General features: G+C 37.8%; 1 protein-coding gene across 1 annotated transcript in view; it reads left to right on the plus strand.

Moving 5' to 3' along the window:
* UNC13C (unc-13 homolog C) overlaps positions 1–19,612 on the plus strand; it is a 644,738-nt gene that overhangs the window by 510,334 nt on the left and 114,792 nt on the right. The window contains 3 exon segments of the mRNA XM_070377927.1: positions 2,385–2,511; positions 11,768–11,864; positions 12,500–12,643. Of these exon segments, the coding sequence (XP_070234028.1) occupies positions 2,385–2,511; positions 11,768–11,864; positions 12,500–12,643 (368 nt within the window).

Genomic DNA, 19,612 nt, shown 5'->3' on the forward strand with positions numbered 1-19,612 from the left:
GGTCGCACAGAGTCGGACATGACTGAAGTGACTTAGCAGCAGCAGCAGTGTCTATACTTAAAGACAGAATTGGCCAAAAATTCATATTGAATAAAGATAAATGGGTCCAGTAACACTATTTTTGTCTCTACTTTCCAGTACTGTATGTCCAGATTGAAGTACGGTTTTAAGCTACAGTTTTGAGCAAGAGATTTTTAAAAGTTACATTTAGAAAATATTGCTATATGGGAAAATAATCTTTTAAAAGTGTTGATATATGTATATGAATAACTGATGCGCTTTGCTGTATACCTGAAACCGACACAACATTGTTAATCAATAGAAAGCCCAGAGATAAATCCACGCACATATGGACACCTTATCTTTGACAAGGGAGGCAAGAATATACAATGGATTAAAGACAATCTCTTTAACAAGTGGTGCTGGGAAAACTGGTCAACCACTTGTAAAAGAATGAACCTAGAACACTTTCTAACACCATACACAAAAATAAACTCAAAATGGATAAAAGATCTCAACGTAAGACCAGAAACTATAAAACTCCCAGAGGAGAACATAGGCAAAACACTCTCCGATATACCTCACAGCAGGATCCTCTATGACCCACCTCCCAGAATATTGGAAATAAAAGCAAAAATAAACAAATGGGACCTAATTAAACTTAAAAGCTTCTGCACATCAAAGGAAACTATTAGCAAGGTGAAAAGGCAGCCTTCAGAATGGGAGAAAATAATAGCAAATGAAGCAACTGACAAACAACTAATCTCAAAAATATACAAGCAACTCCTACAGCTCAACTCCAGAAAAATAAATGACCCAATCAAAAAATGGGCCAAAGATCTAAATAGACATTTCTCCAAAGAAAACATACAGATGGCTAACAAACACATGAAAAGATGCTCAACATCACTCATTATCAGAGAAATGCAAATCAAAACCACTATGAGGTACCATTTCACACCAGTCAGAATGGCTGTGATCCAAAAGTCTACAAGCAATAAATGCTGGAGAGGGTGTGGAGAAAAGGGAACTCTCTTACACTGTTGGTGGGAATGCAAACTAGTACAGCCACTATGGAGAACAGTGTGGAGATTCCTTAAAAAACTGGAAATAGAACTGCCTTATGATCCAGCAATCCCACTGCTGGGCATACACACTGAGGAAACCAGAAGGGAAAGAGACACGTGTACCCCAATGTTCATTGCAGCACTGTTTATAATAGCCAGGACATGGAAGCAACCTAGATGCCCATCAGCAGATGAATGGATAAGAAAGCAGTGGTACATATACACAATGGAGTATTACTCAGCCATTAAAAAGAATACATTTGAATCAGTTCTAATGAGATGGATGAAACTGGAACCTATTATACAGAGTGAAGTAAGCCAGAAGGAAAAACACCAATACAGTATACTAATGCATATATATGGAATTTAGAAAGATGGTAACAATAACCCTGTATACGAGACAGCAAAAGAGACACTGATGTATAGATAGATCAGTCTTCTGGACTCTGTGGGAGAGGGAGAGGGTGGGGAGATTTGGGAGAATGGCATTGAAACATGCATAATATCATGTATGAAACGAGTCGCCAGTCCAGGTTCGATGCACGATACTGGATGCTTGGGGCTGGTGCACAGGGACGACCCAGAGGGAGGGTATGGGGAGGGAGGAGGGAGGAGGGTTCAGGATGGGGAACACAGGTATACCTGTGGCGGATTCATTTCGATATTTGGCAAAACTAATACAATATTGTAAAGTTTAAAAATAAAATAAAATTTAAAAAGAAAAAAAAGAATGTTAAAAAGAAAAGAAAATCCTGCTTAAAGAAATGTCAGAAGAGTCACAGAGTACAAAAGAATTTTAGCTGAACTTAAAAGGTGAAAAAAAAAATCAGCTATCTTAGAAGTTAGATATATTTCTTCTCCTTAATTTTTTAAGTATTAAATATCCAGGCCAGAAATGTGATCTACTCTTTCACATCTCCAGTATTAATTAGGAATTATGTCTCCTACTTTGGTTCATGTTTTATTCATACTTACAAGTTTTAATTCTTTCTGGCACTTTAGTATCAGGCTAAAAGTAGTCAAAATATGAAAGCTTGGAGATAAATAGAAAAATGTTGGTATGTTATCACTCTTTAACTCAGCACAATGCTTGCCTTTTCCAGGAAAGCACATTAGAGCATTCACATTTCTACACAGGACCAAACAGATGATTTTTGCATTTTGTAAAATTTCAGGTCTGTCTTTAGCAATTCACTTTGCCTTAACCTCAGATATAATATTTTCTTCCTTTCTGAAATAGGAATAATAAAAGTAGACTGGAACACAGCATTGTTGGCAAACCACACGTTATTAAATGTTTGATTTTATCTATTACAGAACATGAAAAGCAGAGGTTATGCAAGAGCACTGATTATATGAATTTGCATTTCAAAGTGAAATGGTTTTATAATGAATATGTGCGAGAACTTCCTGCCTTCAAGGATGCCGTTCCTGAATACTCCTTGTAAGTAGTGATTTTTTCACCCCCAAGTTTATTCTCAATTCATAGTCCTGTAAAATTACACCTGAATTATGCAGCCCTAAAATCTCTTCTCATAATCTTCATTTGAATGCAGACATTTCTGTTATGAAATTAGTGTTAAATGATTTGCATATATTTAGGAAGCATATTTAATTGAATTGTAAGTATGTCTTACTTGGATATTCAAGTCAAAGAGAAAGAAATACATAATGCATAAAAGCTCACACGATGAAATGATTTCTTGTAAAAGTGCTTGAACTCAGATTTTGTTAGGAAAATGAAGGGGGCTTGTATATTGATCTATATAATCCAGATTTCTCTTTATTTCAAACCTAAACATATCTTAGAAATTTATATTTCTAAAATAGAAGTCACTGTTAAACAGGTAACATTGTCATAAGCATGTTTCTATCAAATACAATTGTAATTACACAGTCAGATTTATAATACTGTGCATTTGATATTTGTCAGAATTCCATTTTATTCTGTTGAGAGGGGTCTGCCATATTCTAAGCACTATGCCAAGTATTTAGGAAAGGGAGAAAAAAATAAAGACCTCACCTTGAAAGGAGCTTATACTCAAGGAGACATGGACAAGAACACAAATCATGATAAAACAAGGCAAATTGAAATAAGTACTAATTCAAGTAGTATAAGCAAAATGCAGTGCAGTCTCACAAAAGAGATATATTACCCCTATTTCAGTGACTCTACACAGTGTTTATGAATAAGGTAACATTTAATATAGACTTTGAAAGGTTGGTCAGGTTATAACAAGAAAAGGAAAGAAAAGTTCTGAGGGTAATTATGGAAGAAAGAACACATGGGCTGTGGCCCATGGGAAATAGTTTAATTTCAGTGAAGAACACAATATTTTTACAAAATTAGTAGAAAGTAATGTAGGAAAAGTGCTTTTGACTAGATTATATAAATACAGTGACGCTTTTGCTACTTTCATTAGGCACTGTGGAGGTTGGAAGAGGCAAAGATGGAAGAGGGTAGAGGGTAGAGAGGGGTAGAGAAGAGATTTAGAAGGTAGTGAGTAATGTAATGATAAGATTAGAACACCCATTCATATAACTTTTCTCATAGAAGTTTATAAGCTAGAATGAGATACCAGGAGAAGTAAAAAGTTTACACATAATAGTGTGACTGTAGTAAAAGTGTAAAGGATGAAGATGTGTGGGAGATAAATTTCAAAGATAGAATTTACAGACTTTGTCAGCTAAATACACTTGAGGATTGAAGACTTAAACATGCAGTACAAGTGTCTAAGTGTTGGTGACATCATTGGCTGGGAATAGGGAAATAAAAAGGGGAGCTGTTTGCCAGAGACTTCTGCTTCTGGCTCTGTCTGAACTAACTATAATCAGACTACCATGCTCACTGAAGACCAACTATAAAAGCTGAATAAATTAAACAGCATCAGAGAGCAATCAAGGCAAGTCACCAGGGAGTGAGTCACTAAGGTCCCTGAGAAAAGAAATGCATTGAGATGAACCCTGTGTCTGTTGCAGTTTCTCCCCAGTCCCCTCCAGCTACGTGCCATACCAGCCCTGGTGGTCAAACAGAGAACAGTAACCCAGAGTTTATAGTGACTCCACCGGCTAGAGAAACAAACATCGGTGTTCAGGGCTCTAAAGCCTGCTTGGTCTTGTGGGACCAAGATCTCGGAATAAAGGGGACTACACAGAAGTACAACATGTTGTATGCAGTTTCTTTTTGAGGTGTTCTCTGATTCCTAATCTGCCCTTGAGTGGAGAGTGAGGCAGAAATCGAGTAGAATGCAAGCACTAAGAGATTAAAAAGCTATGTAGAGACTTCAACATTCTTACAATGTTGGGGAGACAAAAATTAGAAGGTAAGGCTTTCTAAGAAAGAAGCAGCACTATAAACATCCCAGTTTTTCAGGTGAGATCCCTGAAGGAGTCTGTTCTAAAAATAAGGGCAAACTGAGACCAGCCTAAAATCTAGCCTTTCCTGGATCTTGGTGATCTTCCTACATTCTATCTACAAGCAGAAACTTAGATCCACTCTGAAGGAAATGAGAAATCAAAGGTTCCACAATTTTTCATAGACAATGCACAATATTTAAAAGGTTAAAGATTGCCAGACAATAGGACCAAATGACTAGAATCCAAGAGAAAAAGAGATATTAGCCTTATCAGACATAGTTTGATATGTCCTTCAAATTGTGGGAGGACTTCAAGAGTAAAAAGGAAGCTATAAGAAGAATAAATTGGACATCATAGAACTGAAAAAGGAAGTTAGGAATGTAATAGATGGACCTAATGGCAGAATATACACAGCAGAGGGCCTAAAATAACTGAGCCGTAGAAACAAAAAATACAAATATAGAAAAAAATAAAACAGGGATATATGGGGCAAATTATAAAAAGGTCTGGTGTACAATGAATTGGGTCCCCAAAAAAGAGAAGAGAGAAAGAATAAATAGTATTTGAGCAGTGTGTAAAAAGATACTAGATGTGGATTTTGCAAAACTGATGAAAAGTTTTAAACTAAAGTTTAAGAATTTCTGTAAATCCTAAGAAGGATAAATGCAAGGAAAACCACCTGCAGGCCCATCATAGAAAACTGCTTAAAATCAAAAAGAAGTAAAACTTAAGTGTACTGGGGTCGAGGAAGGGAAGACACTACCTTCAAAAGAGCTGCAGTAATACAATTGACTGATTATTCAACAGAAGTGACTGAAACCTGAATACGATGCAATGATATCTTTTAAGTGCTGAAAGAGAGCAATTAGAATTCTACAAGCATCAAATATATCCTTCAAAAATAAAGGAAGATAAAAACATTTATACAGTATAACTGGGGATCCTCCAACTCAGGAATAGAACCCAGGTCTTCTATACTGTAGCCAGATTCTTTACCAACTGAGCTGCAAGGGAGGCCCAGCTGAAAACCTAAGAGAACTCATTTCCAGGAGACTCTCATCAAAAATATACTCTAAGCCTTCAGACAGAGAAAAATGACTTAAGAATACAGTAATAAAGAATTAAAAGTATTAGAGAAGATGAACAAATTAGTACATTTAAAGCACATTAGCAAGATTGCTGGGAGAAATATCAATAACCTCAGATATGCAGATGACACCACCCTTATGGCAGAAAGTGAAGAGGACCTAAAAAGCCTCTTGATGAAAGTGAAAGAGGAGAGTGAAAAAGTTGGCTTAAAGCTCAACATTCAGAAAACGAAGATCATGGCATCCGGTCCCATCACTTCATGGGAAATAGATGGGGAAACAGTGGAAACAGTGTCAGACTTTATTTTTGGGGGCTCCAAAATCACTGCAGATGGTGACTGCAGCCATGAAATTAAAAGACACTTACTCCTTGGAAGGAAAGTTATGTCCAACCTAGATAGCATATTCAAAAGCAGAGACATTACTTTGCCAACAAAGGTCCGTCTAGTCAAGGCTATGGTTTTTCCTGTGGTCATGAATGGATGTGAGAGTTGGACTGTGAAGAAGGCTGAGTGCCGAAGAATTGATGTTTTTGAACTGTGGTGTTGGAGAAGACTCTTGAGAGTCCCTTGGACTGCAAGGAGATCCAACCAGTCCATTCTGAAGGAGATCAGTCCTGGGTGTTCATTGGAAGGACTGATGCTGAGGCTGAAACTCCAATACTTTGGCCACCTTATGCGAAGAGTTGACTCATTGGAAAAGACCCTGATACTGGGAGGGACTGGGGGCAGGAGGAGAAGGGGACTACAGAGGATGAGATGGCTGGATGGCATCATGGACTCGATGGATGTGAGTCTGAGTGAACTCCGGGAGTTGGTGATAGACAGGGAGGCCTGGCGTGCGGCGATTCATGGGGTCGCAAAGAATTGGACATGACTGAGCGACTGAACTGAACTGAACTGAGCAATATAAAAGTTTTAAAATCTGTAGAATAAAATCTGCATAGAATTAAAATAGAGGACAAAAATAGCCTGAAAATGTAGGAGAATGATAGACTGAGTTAATATAAGGTCCTCAAATTATTTAGAAGGTGTAAATACTCATTTTAAAAAGCTTTTACTATGTCTGGGTGTGTGTGTTATAATTTATAATGCAAGCTCTTAATGTATAATATAAGACTAGGCATCAAATAAGATTATGGGGAAGGAGGAGCGAGTAAAATAAAACTACTTAAAAGGCAAAAAATGAGAAAGAAAGGAATGAAGGGCAAGTAGGAAACTGGGAGTGGGAATGAAATATGATAGATTTAAAATTTAATGTATCAGAAAATTAAGTGTAAACCTTAAGTGCAAGTAGATTGATATTCTAGCCAACAAGTATTGTTCTGTTAGATAAAATAGTAAAACCCAAAATATCTTTCTTATAATTTATTCACGTAAAACATGAGAGTCTAGAAATGTTAAAGGATGAAAAAATAATTGAAAGGAAAATTATGCAGCTATATTAATATTAAAAAAGTAGATTTTAAGATAAACACTTTGAGAGAAATTTTTCATGATAATTAAGGGAATAATTCAACAAAAAGATGTTTCATTTCTAGTGGAAAGATATCACATGTGCTTGGATTGGAAGAATTAATACTGTTAAATGGCCATACTATCCAAAGCAATCTACAGATTTAATGTGATCCCCATCAAATTATCCGTGACATTTTTCACAGAACTAGAACAAATAATCCTAAAATTTATATTGCACCATGAAAGACCCCGAATTGCCAAAACAATTCTGAGGAAAAAGAACAAAACTGGAGGTATAACCCTCCCAGACTATAGACAATACTACATATTTACAGCAATCAAAACAGCATGTTACTGGCACAAAAACAGATATACAGATCAATGGAACAGAATAGAGAGCCCAGAAATAAACCCACACAACCTACAATCAATTAATCTTCAACAAAGGTGGCAAAAATATACAAAATATAAAGACAGTCTCTTTAGCAAGTGATGTTGAGAAAGCTGGACAGCTATATGTATATCAATGAAGATAGAATAATGCTCAAATATGACACCATAAAATTCTTGTAAGAGAACACAGGCAAACATTCTCTGACATAAATCCTATCAGTGTTTTTTATTAGGTCAGTCTCCTAAGGAAATAGAATTGAAAACAAAAATAAACAAATGGTACCAAATCAAACAAGCTTTTGCACAGCAAAAGAAGCCACAAACAAAATGAAAAGACAACCTATGGAATGGGAGAGAATATTTGCAAACAGCATGACCAACAAGGGATTAAATTCAAAAAAACAAAAATAGTTCACATGACTCAACAACAACAAAAACAATCTAATGAAAAAATGGGCAGAACAAATAAGTAAATGTCATTTTTCTATTTGTTCAAGCTTAAAAAAAATTGTGTAGAAGACCAAACTAGATAGATCCCCAAAGAAGACATACAGATGGGCAATAGGCACATGGAAAGATGCTCAACAAAACTAATTAGAGAAATGCAAATCAAAACTACTGAGATATCACCTCACGCAGGTCAGAAGGGCCAATATCAAAAAGTCTACAAATAAATGCTGAAAAGGTGTTGAGAAAAGAGATCCCTCCTACACTGTTGGTGGGAATGTACGTTGGCTCAGCCACTATGGAAAACAGTATGGGGGTTCCATAAAAAGCTAAAAATAGAGTTGCCCTATGATTCAGCAATCTTACTCCTAGACATATATCTGGAAAAAACTAACTTGAAAAGATACATACACCCTCAAATTCATAGCAACAATATTTACAATAGGCAAGTCATGGAAGCAACCTAAATATCAATTGACAGATGAATGGATAAAGAAAATGTGGATCAAATATACAATGGAATATTACTTATCCATAAAAAGAATGGAATATTGCCATTTGCAGAAACATGAATGGATCTAGAGGTTATCATACTAAGTAAGTCAGAGAAAAATACCATATGATATCACATTTATGAAATAAAAAATATGATACAAATGAACTGATTTATAAAGCAAATACTCATAGACACAGAAAGCAATCTTATGGTTACCAAAGGGGTAAGGTGGGCTAGGATAAATTAGGAGACTGGGGATTAACAGATACAAACTACTATATATAAAATAGATAAACAAGGCCCTACTGTTTAGCACAGGGACTATATTCAGTACCCCATACAAACCCAAGTGGAAAAGAATATAAAAAAGAATATATAATGTAATATATACAACTAACCCACTTTCTTGTACACCAAGAACTAACACAACATTGTAAATCAACTGTACTTCAATGAAAATTTTTCAAAAATAAAGTTTAAAAAGATATCATTTCTCAATTTGTATGTATTAAATGACATGTCAGCAAAATATATAAAGCAAAAATTGTCAGAAATAAAATGAAAAATAAAATCTACAATCCTATTTGGAGATTACAATTCTTTCAGAAACTGAAGAATCAGACAAAATGTCATTAATAAAGACATTTCAAAAGCATGAATAAAACAGAGAATTTATCTACCCAGATACATCTCTATCTGCTCACCCAGAGTTTCCACAAATTTTCATAGATATCATTTACACACACACATGCACACAGAATACCTATCTGTAATTTATAATTAACCAGCAGTGAGAAAATACACATTTTTAACAGACACACATGGTGCACTTACCAAAACAGACTATCTGCTAGACCCAAAAGCAAATATAATGAATTTTAAAAGCTTAGAAAATATACTGTATGTTCTTGGACCACAGATAGGAAATTAAGCAGATACTCTAGATCATTCATATGTCAAAAAATAAACCACAGTGTAAATTACACAGTATTTTTAACTAATGATAAAATATAGCATGTCAAAATTTGTGGATTACAACTAAAACAGGAAATAGAAGAAAATTTATGGCTCTGATTCTATACAAAGAAAGGAAAAACTATAAAATCAGTGATGTAATTATCAGAAGAAATGTTTAAAATCAAGAGAAAATAGAAAAAGAAAATATCAACATGACCTGGGTTAAAAATAAAGTAGAAAATTTTATGTGCTCGGTCCTGTCCAACTCTTTGCAGCCCCATGGACTGAATGAAGCCTGTCAGATTGCTCTGTCCATTGAATTTTCCAGGCAAGAATATTTGAGTGGGTTGCCATTTCTTACTCCAAGGGATCTTCCTAACCCAGGGATCAAACGTGCATCTCTCCTGTCTTCTGCTTTGGCAGGCAGATTCTTTACCACTGTGCCACCTGGAGTTAGAAAGCCAAGTGTGTTTTTGAGAAGATGAAAAAAATCCAAGAAACCTTAGCAAGGGCAGTGCAAAAAAAAAAAATATGTTACAAATTACCATTATCAGGAAAAGATATCACAAAAGATCCTACAAAGATAAAAAATTATTAAGAGAGCATTTATGGTAGGCCATTTAAAAGTTAGGCAAAATAACTAAAACCAAGCTAGCATAACAAAAAATATAAAATCTGAATGGGTCTGTATTTTAAAATTTGAATCCTTAATTAAAGCTCATGTCACAATTAAAACTGCATGCCCAGATGGCGCCAAACTGAATTCTTCCAAATGTTTAAGAAAGAATATCACCAATGTAACACAAACTGTTCCAGAGAAGGTAGGAATACTTCTCAAATCATTTTTAAGGTCACCATATCCTCACTACTAAAACTCATTGAGAACACAGCACACAAGAATAATTACAGGCCAATTTCTCTCTGAACATAGTTAAAAAAATAAATGAAATATTAGCCAATATAAAAAGGCTAATATAAACATGACAAAGGGGAATTTACTCCTGGGATATGAGATTACACATTTTAAAAGCAATGAACACAATTCACCATATTTAAATTATGAAGGAGAAAATTCCTACAATCATTACACTAAACTTATAGCAGTAATTAGATAAAATAGAACATTAATTAAAAATCAAGGAAACTCTCTTAATCTAATAAAATAACCCCCCCATTTAAACAAACTATACAAACATAGATAAAATTTTGAAAACTTCCCCATGAGATCAAGAATAACCAATTTTATAGATAGATAGATAGATCGGACTTCCCAGGTGGTACAGTGGTAGAGAATCCACCTGCCAGGGCAGAAGACACAAGAGACATGGGTTCACTCCCTGGGTTGGGAAGATGCCCTGGAGGAAGAAATGGCTACCCACTCCAGTATTCTTGCCTGGAAAATTCCATGGACAGAGGAGCCTGGCAGGCCACAGTCCATGGAGTTTCAAAGAGTCAGACACGACTGAACACACACACACACACACACACACACACACACACACACGTATGCATATACCTGAATCACTTTACTGTACAGTAGAAATTAATACAACATTGTAAATCAACTATACTCTTTGTGTGAAGATTGACAAGTTTGTTCAAAAAAATGTAGTACATAAAAATACAAAGGGCCAAGACTAGCCACAGCAACCTTGAAGAGGAAGTAAAAATGTTGGAGAACTGCACTATCAGTTGTCAAGACATATTCAAAAGCTGGTTATTAATTGTATAGTGTTGTGTGTAACAAATAGATGAATGAAATAAAGTAGTCTGAAGAGAAATCCACTCATTGCTGTTAATTGATTTGCATCAAAGATGCCAACTCACAGCAGTGGGGGTAAGGATGACCTTCTAAATAAATGGTGCTAGACAACTGTACATCCATTGTACATTCTTATGGAAAAAAGAACTTTGAAACAGACCATTCACAAAGCCCAACTGCAGGTTGATTACAGATCATTAAAATTTGAAGGTGAGCCTGCAGGATCAGTTACAGGAGAGGAGTTGTGGTAGATGAAAGCCAGATGGCAAAGCCCTGAGAAATAAGAGAATGATACAGTGGGGCACACAGCATACAAGATCTACGTTTTACAGGATTTTGAATTGTAAAGAGAATCATAGATTGGGAATTGGGAACTAATGAAACAGCATGAGAAGGGTCAAGAGAAAGGAAGGAATTGAAGGTAAAAGGGAAAGTTAGATAGATAGATATTGGCCACCCTGCACAGCATGCAGGATCTTAGATCCCCAATCAGGGATCAAACCCATGCCCCCTGCAATGGTAGCTCAGAGTCCTAACCACTGGACTGCCAGGGAATTCCAAGAAGGGGATATATTTAAGAAGTGAAGATAAAGGTCTTCAAGGTAGCAAAACTAGAAAAAGAGAATGAAAAGAGGTTTTGGTCCTGAATTACTCTCAGATAAGAAAAGAGCAATACTGCATTTTCTATTAATTATGTGTGAATGACATCTTTTATAGTATGTCATAATATTAATTTTTTTCAGGTGGTTTGAACCTTTTGTCATGCAGTGGCTAGATGAAAATGAAGATGTGTCAATGGAGTTCCTACATGGAGCCCTGGGAAGAGACAAAAAAGATGGAGTGAGTTTAAATGACTTTCAGATTGCTTATTATTGAGATTTATTCATACTGCTCACTTTTAAGCTAATGGGAATTGTTAGGTTTATTGCTATTAATTAACATTTTTTTAATACTCTAATTACCAAAATATAATTAGAACACAATTTTAAAGTCTGATAAGACACCTAGGGAATTGCTTTAAAAAAAAAAAATCAATCACCCTTTTGCTCCAAGATTCTTTACTCCTTGAATTGACCTGAATCTACAAGTTCATTAGGCTTATACAAAGCGTCCCCATTGCTCTGGAACCTTTCCAGGATTCCAAGATTAGGGACAGACACTCTCCCAATCCCTCTAGAGTAAATCAAATGTCTCGAGCCACAATCAGCTTGCTAAACCATCCTAATGCCTGTGGGGAATAAGAAATTGAAAAAAACCACTCCCCCAATTCAATTAATAGTAACCTGCCTCATGATACTAGTTTTACTATACTTTTCAGAAAAGGAGATGAATGATTTTAAAATGAACAAGCATTTTCTTACTGGGAAATGAAGGCGCATGATATAGGAGATTGAGTTGTTTTGAGAAATAATGAAAATTCTTTCCACAGTCCATGTAATATGTTTCGGGAATGGTTTCATCTTCTCTCTCCTCAGTTCCAACAGACATCTGATCATGCGCTCTTCTCTTGCTCCGTGGTTGATGTCTTTGCTCAGCTTAATCAGAGCTTTGAGATTATTAAGAAACTGGAATGCCCCAATCCTGAAGCATTATCACACTTAATGAGAAGATTTGCAAAGGTAGGTTGAATGGAATGAATCCTTTCTTTGCTGGGACAGTGTGTGTGTGTGTGTTTGTGTGTGTGTATTTGTGTGTTAGTCACTCAGGTCATGTCCAGCTCTTTGCGACCCCATGGACTGTAGCCCACCAGGCTCCTCTGTTCATGGAAGTCTCCAGGCAAGAGTACTGGAGTGGGTTGCCATTCCCTTCTCCAGGGCATCATCCTGACCCAGGGATCGAACCTAGGTCTTCTGCATTGCAGGTGTATTACTTACCACTGAGCCACCAGGGACTCTGGCATGTTGCACAGAATCTGAAAAATGCTGTTATTTTATAGCACTAGTCTTGTCTGACCACTACCCCAATTTAATTTCCTAATCCCAGCAAAAATACTGTTTCAAGCTTGTCACCTGTCTTCCTGCCCTTCTTTTTTCTTAAATACAGATTTATCATCTAAAAAATCAAGTTACTATTCACATGAATGACTGAGTCATTTGTAATTGATGAGACTACTATGGGTGGCCAAATTAATTTACACTTTAGCTTTGTAGCAGAAAATAAATCTTGGAATTTCATATTCAAATGGCAAGTATTTTTTTTAGTAGTATACACTGTAGCACAAAATATGTTGAATTTGGAGTAATGAAAATTGAGTTCTAATTTCAAATCAGCCAATAACTATAGTGTGAGTCTGAGCAGTTCCCTTGATTTTTACGAATAGGCTTTGTTAGTTGATTTTGAGCAACCAGCCTTCCCTTAAGACCTCTTCCTCCTCTTATTGTCTCAGTCCAGTTCAGTTACTCAGTCGTGTCCTACTCTTTGCCACCCCATGAATTGCAGCACTCCAGGCCTCCCTGTCCATCACCAACTCCCGGAGTTCACTTAAACTCATATCCATTGAGTCAGTGATGCAATCCAACCATCTCATCCTCTGTCTTCCCCTTCTCCTCCTGCCCCCAATCCCTCCCAGCATCAGAGTCTTTTCCAATGAGTCAACTCTTCTCATGAGGTGGCCAAAGTATTGGAGTTTCAGCTTTAGCATCGTTCCTTCCAAAGAACACCCAGGGCTGATCTCCTTCAGAATGGACTGGTTGGATCTCCTTGCAGTCCAAGGGACTCTCAAGAGTTTTCTCCAACACCACAGTTCAAAAGCATCAATTCTTTGGCACTCAGCCTTCTTCATAGTCCAACTCTCACATCCATACACGACCACTAGAAAAACCATAGCCTTGACTAGATGGACCTTTGTTGGCAAAGTAATGTCTCTGCTTTTGAATATGCTATCTAGGTTGGTCATAACTTTCCTTCCAAGGAGTAAGTGTCTTTTAATTTCATGGAAGAAAGTGAAGAGGAACTAAAAAGCCTCTGATGAAAGTAAAAGAGGAGAGTCAAAAAGTTGGCTTAAAGCTCAACATTCAGAAAACGAAGATCATGGCATCTGGTCCCATCACTTCATGGGAAATAGATGGGGGAACAGTGGAAACAGTGTCAGACTTTATTTTGGGGGGCTCCAAAATCACTGCAGATGGTGATTGCAGCCATGAAATTAAAAGACACTTACTCCTTGGAAGGAAAGTTATGACCAACCTAGATAGCAGATTCAAAAGCAGAGACATTACTTTGCCAACAAAGGTCCATCTAGTCAAGGCTGTGGTTTTTCCAGTAGTCATGTATGGATGTGAGAGTTGGACTGTGAAGAAAGCTGAGCCCCGAAGAACTGATGCTTTTGAACCGTGGTGCTGGAGAAGACTCTTGAGAGTTCCTTGGACTGCAAGGAGATCCAACCAGTCCATTCTAAAGGAGATCAGTCCTGGGTGTTCATTGGAAGGACTGATGCTGAAGCTGAAACTCCAATACTTTGGCCACCTCATGCGAAGAGTTGACTCATTGGAAAAGACCCTGATGCTGGGAGGGACTGGGGGCAGGAGGAAAAGGGGACGACAGAGGACGAGATGGCTGGATGGCATCACCGACTCGATGGACATGAGTTTGAGTGAACTCCAGGAGTTGGTGATGGACAGGGAGGCCTGGTGTACTGTGATTCATGGGGTGGCAAAGAGTCGGACATGACTGAACTACTGAACTGAACTAGTAAACCAAGAAACTGTATGATTTAACACAACAAAGATTGACTTCCTGCTCACCAAACTTCAGCCTTTGGTAAAAAAAAAATAAATAAATAAACAAAGCCAGATATACTAGTCAAAGTGGTAAGGACAGATTTTAATCAGTAATAAACTACTGCAATGGTGGAGAGTCCAGACTAAAACAGACTGATTTGATTGTACAGCCATCACTGGGTGTTTCAGAGGCAGAATACAGGAACAGGAGAGCACAAGTAGGGCCTCAAGAGCAGGAGACGGGATTGATCCATGGGAAGCCCACCTAGTTTGCTGCTGCTATGTCACTTCAGTAGTGTCTAACTCTGTGCGACCCTATAGATGGCAGCCCACCAGGCTCCCCCATCCCTGGGATTCTCCAGGCAAGAACACTGGAGTGGGTTGCCATTTCCTTCTCCAACGCGTGAAAGTGAAGTCGCTCAGTTGTGTCTGACTCTTCGCGACCCTATGGACTGCAGCCTACCAGGCTCCTCCGTCCATGGAATTTTCCAGGCAAGAGTACTGGAGTGGGGTGCCACTGGCTTCTCCAACCTAGTTTGCTAACTGGTACTTATTGAAGTTAGGCCCCTACCCTTCCGCAGAGGCTCGGAGATAGGACCCTATCTTCAGGTGTTGGCTAGAATAAATGGTAAATCTTTTGGCAGCCTTGGGTTTTTTCAGGCAGGCACTTTAAGGGATGTGGGATCATCCAAGAGGTGTGTCTTTGAACTCTAAGAAATTTTGCTGCTGTCTTGTTCAAGTCTTTATAAGCCAAGGTCAAGGCCCAGTTGAGAAGGGGACTCAGAGGAGCCTGGACAGAGCTTGCTCAACAGAGAATCTTTGTCATTCTCCGCTATTCTGTGACTCAGGACTTCTAGCTTGAGAGGTCCCACTAAGGAAAGAGCATAAGATTTATAGAGGGCTGTGAAACTACAGTTGGAATGTTAGGCTCGTGTCGTAAACAGTCTTAAAGAGCAGGCAAAGTGGCTGAATTTCTTTAGTAAAAAATGAGGAGCCCATGAAGGCTTTTAGGCAGACACGCAGCTGTCAGCCTAAAATGTTTTAAAATATTTGTCTGCCATGAAATACTTTGAACTCCAGTTTTTATATCTGCTAAGTAGGAAGACTAAGGTAACCTCCTACTTTTAGAGATAATAGTTAAAAATCATTTATTGAAACTTTCTTTAGCAGCTGATTCCAATTTCCCACTATGGGGAAATCTGCAGTGAATTCTGCAGAATTATTCTAAAAAATTCTCGAAGTCTTTTCTTGACTACGAGCTGTGTTTTGAATGACTGCCAAGAAAAGAATGAAATAGGGTCATTAGGGACAGTGTTTTTAAAAGTATGTCACATGCTATTTCTGAAACTCTGTAGTGGAAGCAGGATCAGATAAGAGTTGCACATATTACAAAAGCAGAATTCACAGAGTAGTCAGGTTATGTAAGATGGGGCCAAAGAAGCCCAGAGTAGAAAGACTGTCCAAAGCAAGAGGAAAAGAATTAGGCTGCATGTGTCACTGAGGAAAGGTGAGTTTTATTGGCACAGTAAAATAATTTCAGTGAAATAAAGGCACTTTTAACCCATGGACATTCAATACTAACCAGCTACTATCATAGGGAGATGAATTATCACAAGGAATGAAAACCATTTTCTAGGAAAATATAAATTGGCAACCTTCATGGAAAAATAAACTTTTATTAGCATAATTATTTAAAAATGGGACTTTGTGGTTAATCTAATTAGCTATTTCACAGGAACTGCATACTACTGAAGTTTGTTTTATTTCATCAGCTGTAACCATTGGTCTTGAAAACCCTATCATTCTTAGGATCGGGATCCTTGTATCAAGATATACTGAAATCCTATTATTTTTCTGGGACATAGACTGATTTAAATCATCCCCTGGAGGAAAGACACATCAATGATGTCTTCAAACATTTAAGAGGAGTTAGCACTGTCAACTGGATCTTAAAAACATGATTTATTTTCACTAAAGCATATAAAAGACTGAATCAGGTACCAAGCAAATGCTTTAAATTCCATAGCAGGTACATTCAGGAGCTGTGATGAATGGGAAAATGGGCATGTGGTTGAAGGATATTCCTATGGCTGTCTTATTGCTCTTGACAAGTATAGGTACTTCAGTTAAAAGAACAATGAAGTAATATTTTCAGTACTACTTAAAAACAAATCAACAAATGTTAATTCACTCCTAGCTAAGAGTTGTCAATATTATGGTGAATGAGAACACATATTCCTTGTGATCTGGGAACCTAATCCTAATTTTGAAAATAATAATAATAATTCATTGAGTACCACTATGTACTAATCACTTTACATGTATTGTCTCACTTATTCTTTACAACCGCCTTAAGAGATACATACAATTATTTTTCCTAATTTTAATATAACAAAACAAGCTCAGAAGGTTTAAACAATGCAGAGAAGACTAGAAATGATATGAACGGAACACTTTCATCCACCAATCTGTATTACCTTCACATTCCAGTGTTATCAGAAATCAATTAGTAAGTTGAAGACCAAAATCTCACCATTCATGTTTATCCATTAAGCCAAACATAGGCATCCCTAGGGAATTCTGTTTTATTGGATACGTTAAAATACACTGTGTGAAGCACTGAAGTGGCATCACTAGTGCCATTTAACAAATACTGCAGCCTGCTTGTCCTCTATGTTGCTCTGATACTGTAAAGCTCCATGCATAAAATGTGACTGCAGAGATGGATTTGGTCCAGGGTTCTTGTCTTCCTGATTGTAAGAGTATACTCCTAGATGTCCCTCCTGGTAGTATTGGCAAGATATTTAGTCTACTTCTACAACCCACTCCAGTATTCTTGCCTGGGAAATCCCAGGGACAGAGGAGCCTTGTGGGCTACAGTTGATGGGGTCACAAAGCGTCGGACATGACTTAGTGAGTAAACAATAACAAACCCCAGAATTGCTGACTCAATAGACCTGGGACTGGACCAGTGAAGTTTTTTTAATTGATTTAATTTTTTGACTTCACTAGGTCCTTGTTGCCTTGCAAGGGCTTTCTCTGGTTGTGGTGAGCAGGGGCCCCTCTCTGCTGCAGTGGCTTCTCTCGTTGTGGAGCACAAGTTCTAGGGCACATGGGCTTCAGTAGCTGTGGCACATGGCCTTAGTTGCTTTGCTGCATGTGGAATCTTCCCAGACCAGGGGTTGAACCCATGTTCCCCACATTGTCAGGTGGACTCCTATCCACTGTGCCACCAGGGGAGTCCTGGATCAAGGAATTTATTTATTTCCAACAAGTTCCTAGGTGATGCTTACGATGATATTGGAAAAAATGCTTCAGATAGATATGTCTTAACTAACTACAGTAGATCCTTGAACAACATGGGTTTGAACTTTGGGTGTCCAGTTTTTAAATAGTAAATTTTACAGTACTATATGATATGTGGTTAGTTGAATCCAGGGATATGGAAGAACTATGAAAACAGGTGACTCAGACAGTAAAGGATCTGCTGCAATGCAGAAGACCCAGGTTCGATCCCTGGGTTGAGAAGATCCCTTGGAGAAGGGAATGGCTACCCACTCCAGTATTCTTGCCTGGAGAATTTCATAGACAGAAGAGCCTGGCAGGTTATAGTCCATGGGGTGTCAAGGAGCTGGACACGACTGAGCAACTAATGCTTTCACTGTAAGCTACAAGTCAGTTTTTCACTGTGCAGAGAGTTGGTGTCCCTAACCCTCTGGTTGTTCAAGGTTCAACTGTAGTCACTAGTATTAATTAAGAAATGTCTAATAGTGATTTTTCTTTGTTGAATAAATTAGAATGACATTGAAGTTGCCCCTGAAATGTACATGAACACATTTAGGTGCACTTTATATACTCACAAATAAGTGGATATTGTTATAGCCAGTGTACCAGCAATTCTATGAGCACAAGGCCTTAAACTACATTGTACATGACAAAGCCCTTTTCCTTAAATGCAACCTATCAGGAAATGGCAACCCACTCCAGTGTTCTTGCCTGGAGGATCCCAAGGACGGGGGAACCTGGTGGGCTGCCGTCTACGGGGTCGCATAGGGTCAGACACGACTGAAGCGACTTAGCAGCAGCAGCATCCTGACTTGCAAACCTCTGGCATTTGTAGGTTATTAGATGTGAGATCCTAGGATCAGTTGCCTCCCAGCTGAAATTCAAGTGAATCACTTCATAATTCCTATGAAGCAGGGGCAAGAATTAGACCATGTGAAGATGCTGAGAATAATCAGAAATAGTTGTCTGGATTCCCCTGCCCAAACTAAATCTTGAACACATGATAGTCTGAGATGCAACAAGCTCCTAAAGGCAGGCTTCTGTTGGTTTTTAATTTTGTAATATAGTGAATTGATTCCTGCAGTTGACACTGTCATAAGAACCTATAAACTGAGAGTAGTGTTCATATGCATGAGTAAATCAGCACTCATTAGGTAAGCCCCAAAGTAATTTTCAACATGAAGTCTAAAATAAAATTTGAACAGATGCATTTAGAAAATACTTTAGTCTGATCCACCACCTGTTTTCCTAGATTTGTTAGTCTACTTCTTGATAAGATGTTATATTTTTCAAAGCCAAGTTTTCTATTTAAATTGATACATGTTTTCACTTTTGGTGTCTCAGTTGGTAAAGAATCTGCCTGAAGTGCTGGAGACCTGGGTTCTATCCCTGGGTTGGGAAGATCCCTTGAAGAAGGGAATGGCAATCCACTCCAGTATTCTTGCCTGGAGAATTCTAAGGACAGCAGACCCTGGCAGGCTACTGTCCATAGAGTCGCAAAGAGTCGGACATGACTGAGCAACAATGTTCTTTTCTTTCCACGAACTATTGATTTTCTTTCTGCCTGTTAGCCCTAATTTCAGG

This window comes from Bos mutus, chromosome 10, assembly GCF_027580195.1.
Source record: "Bos mutus isolate GX-2022 chromosome 10, NWIPB_WYAK_1.1, whole genome shotgun sequence".
Classification (NCBI taxonomy): Eukaryota; Metazoa; Chordata; class Mammalia; order Artiodactyla; family Bovidae; genus Bos; species Bos mutus.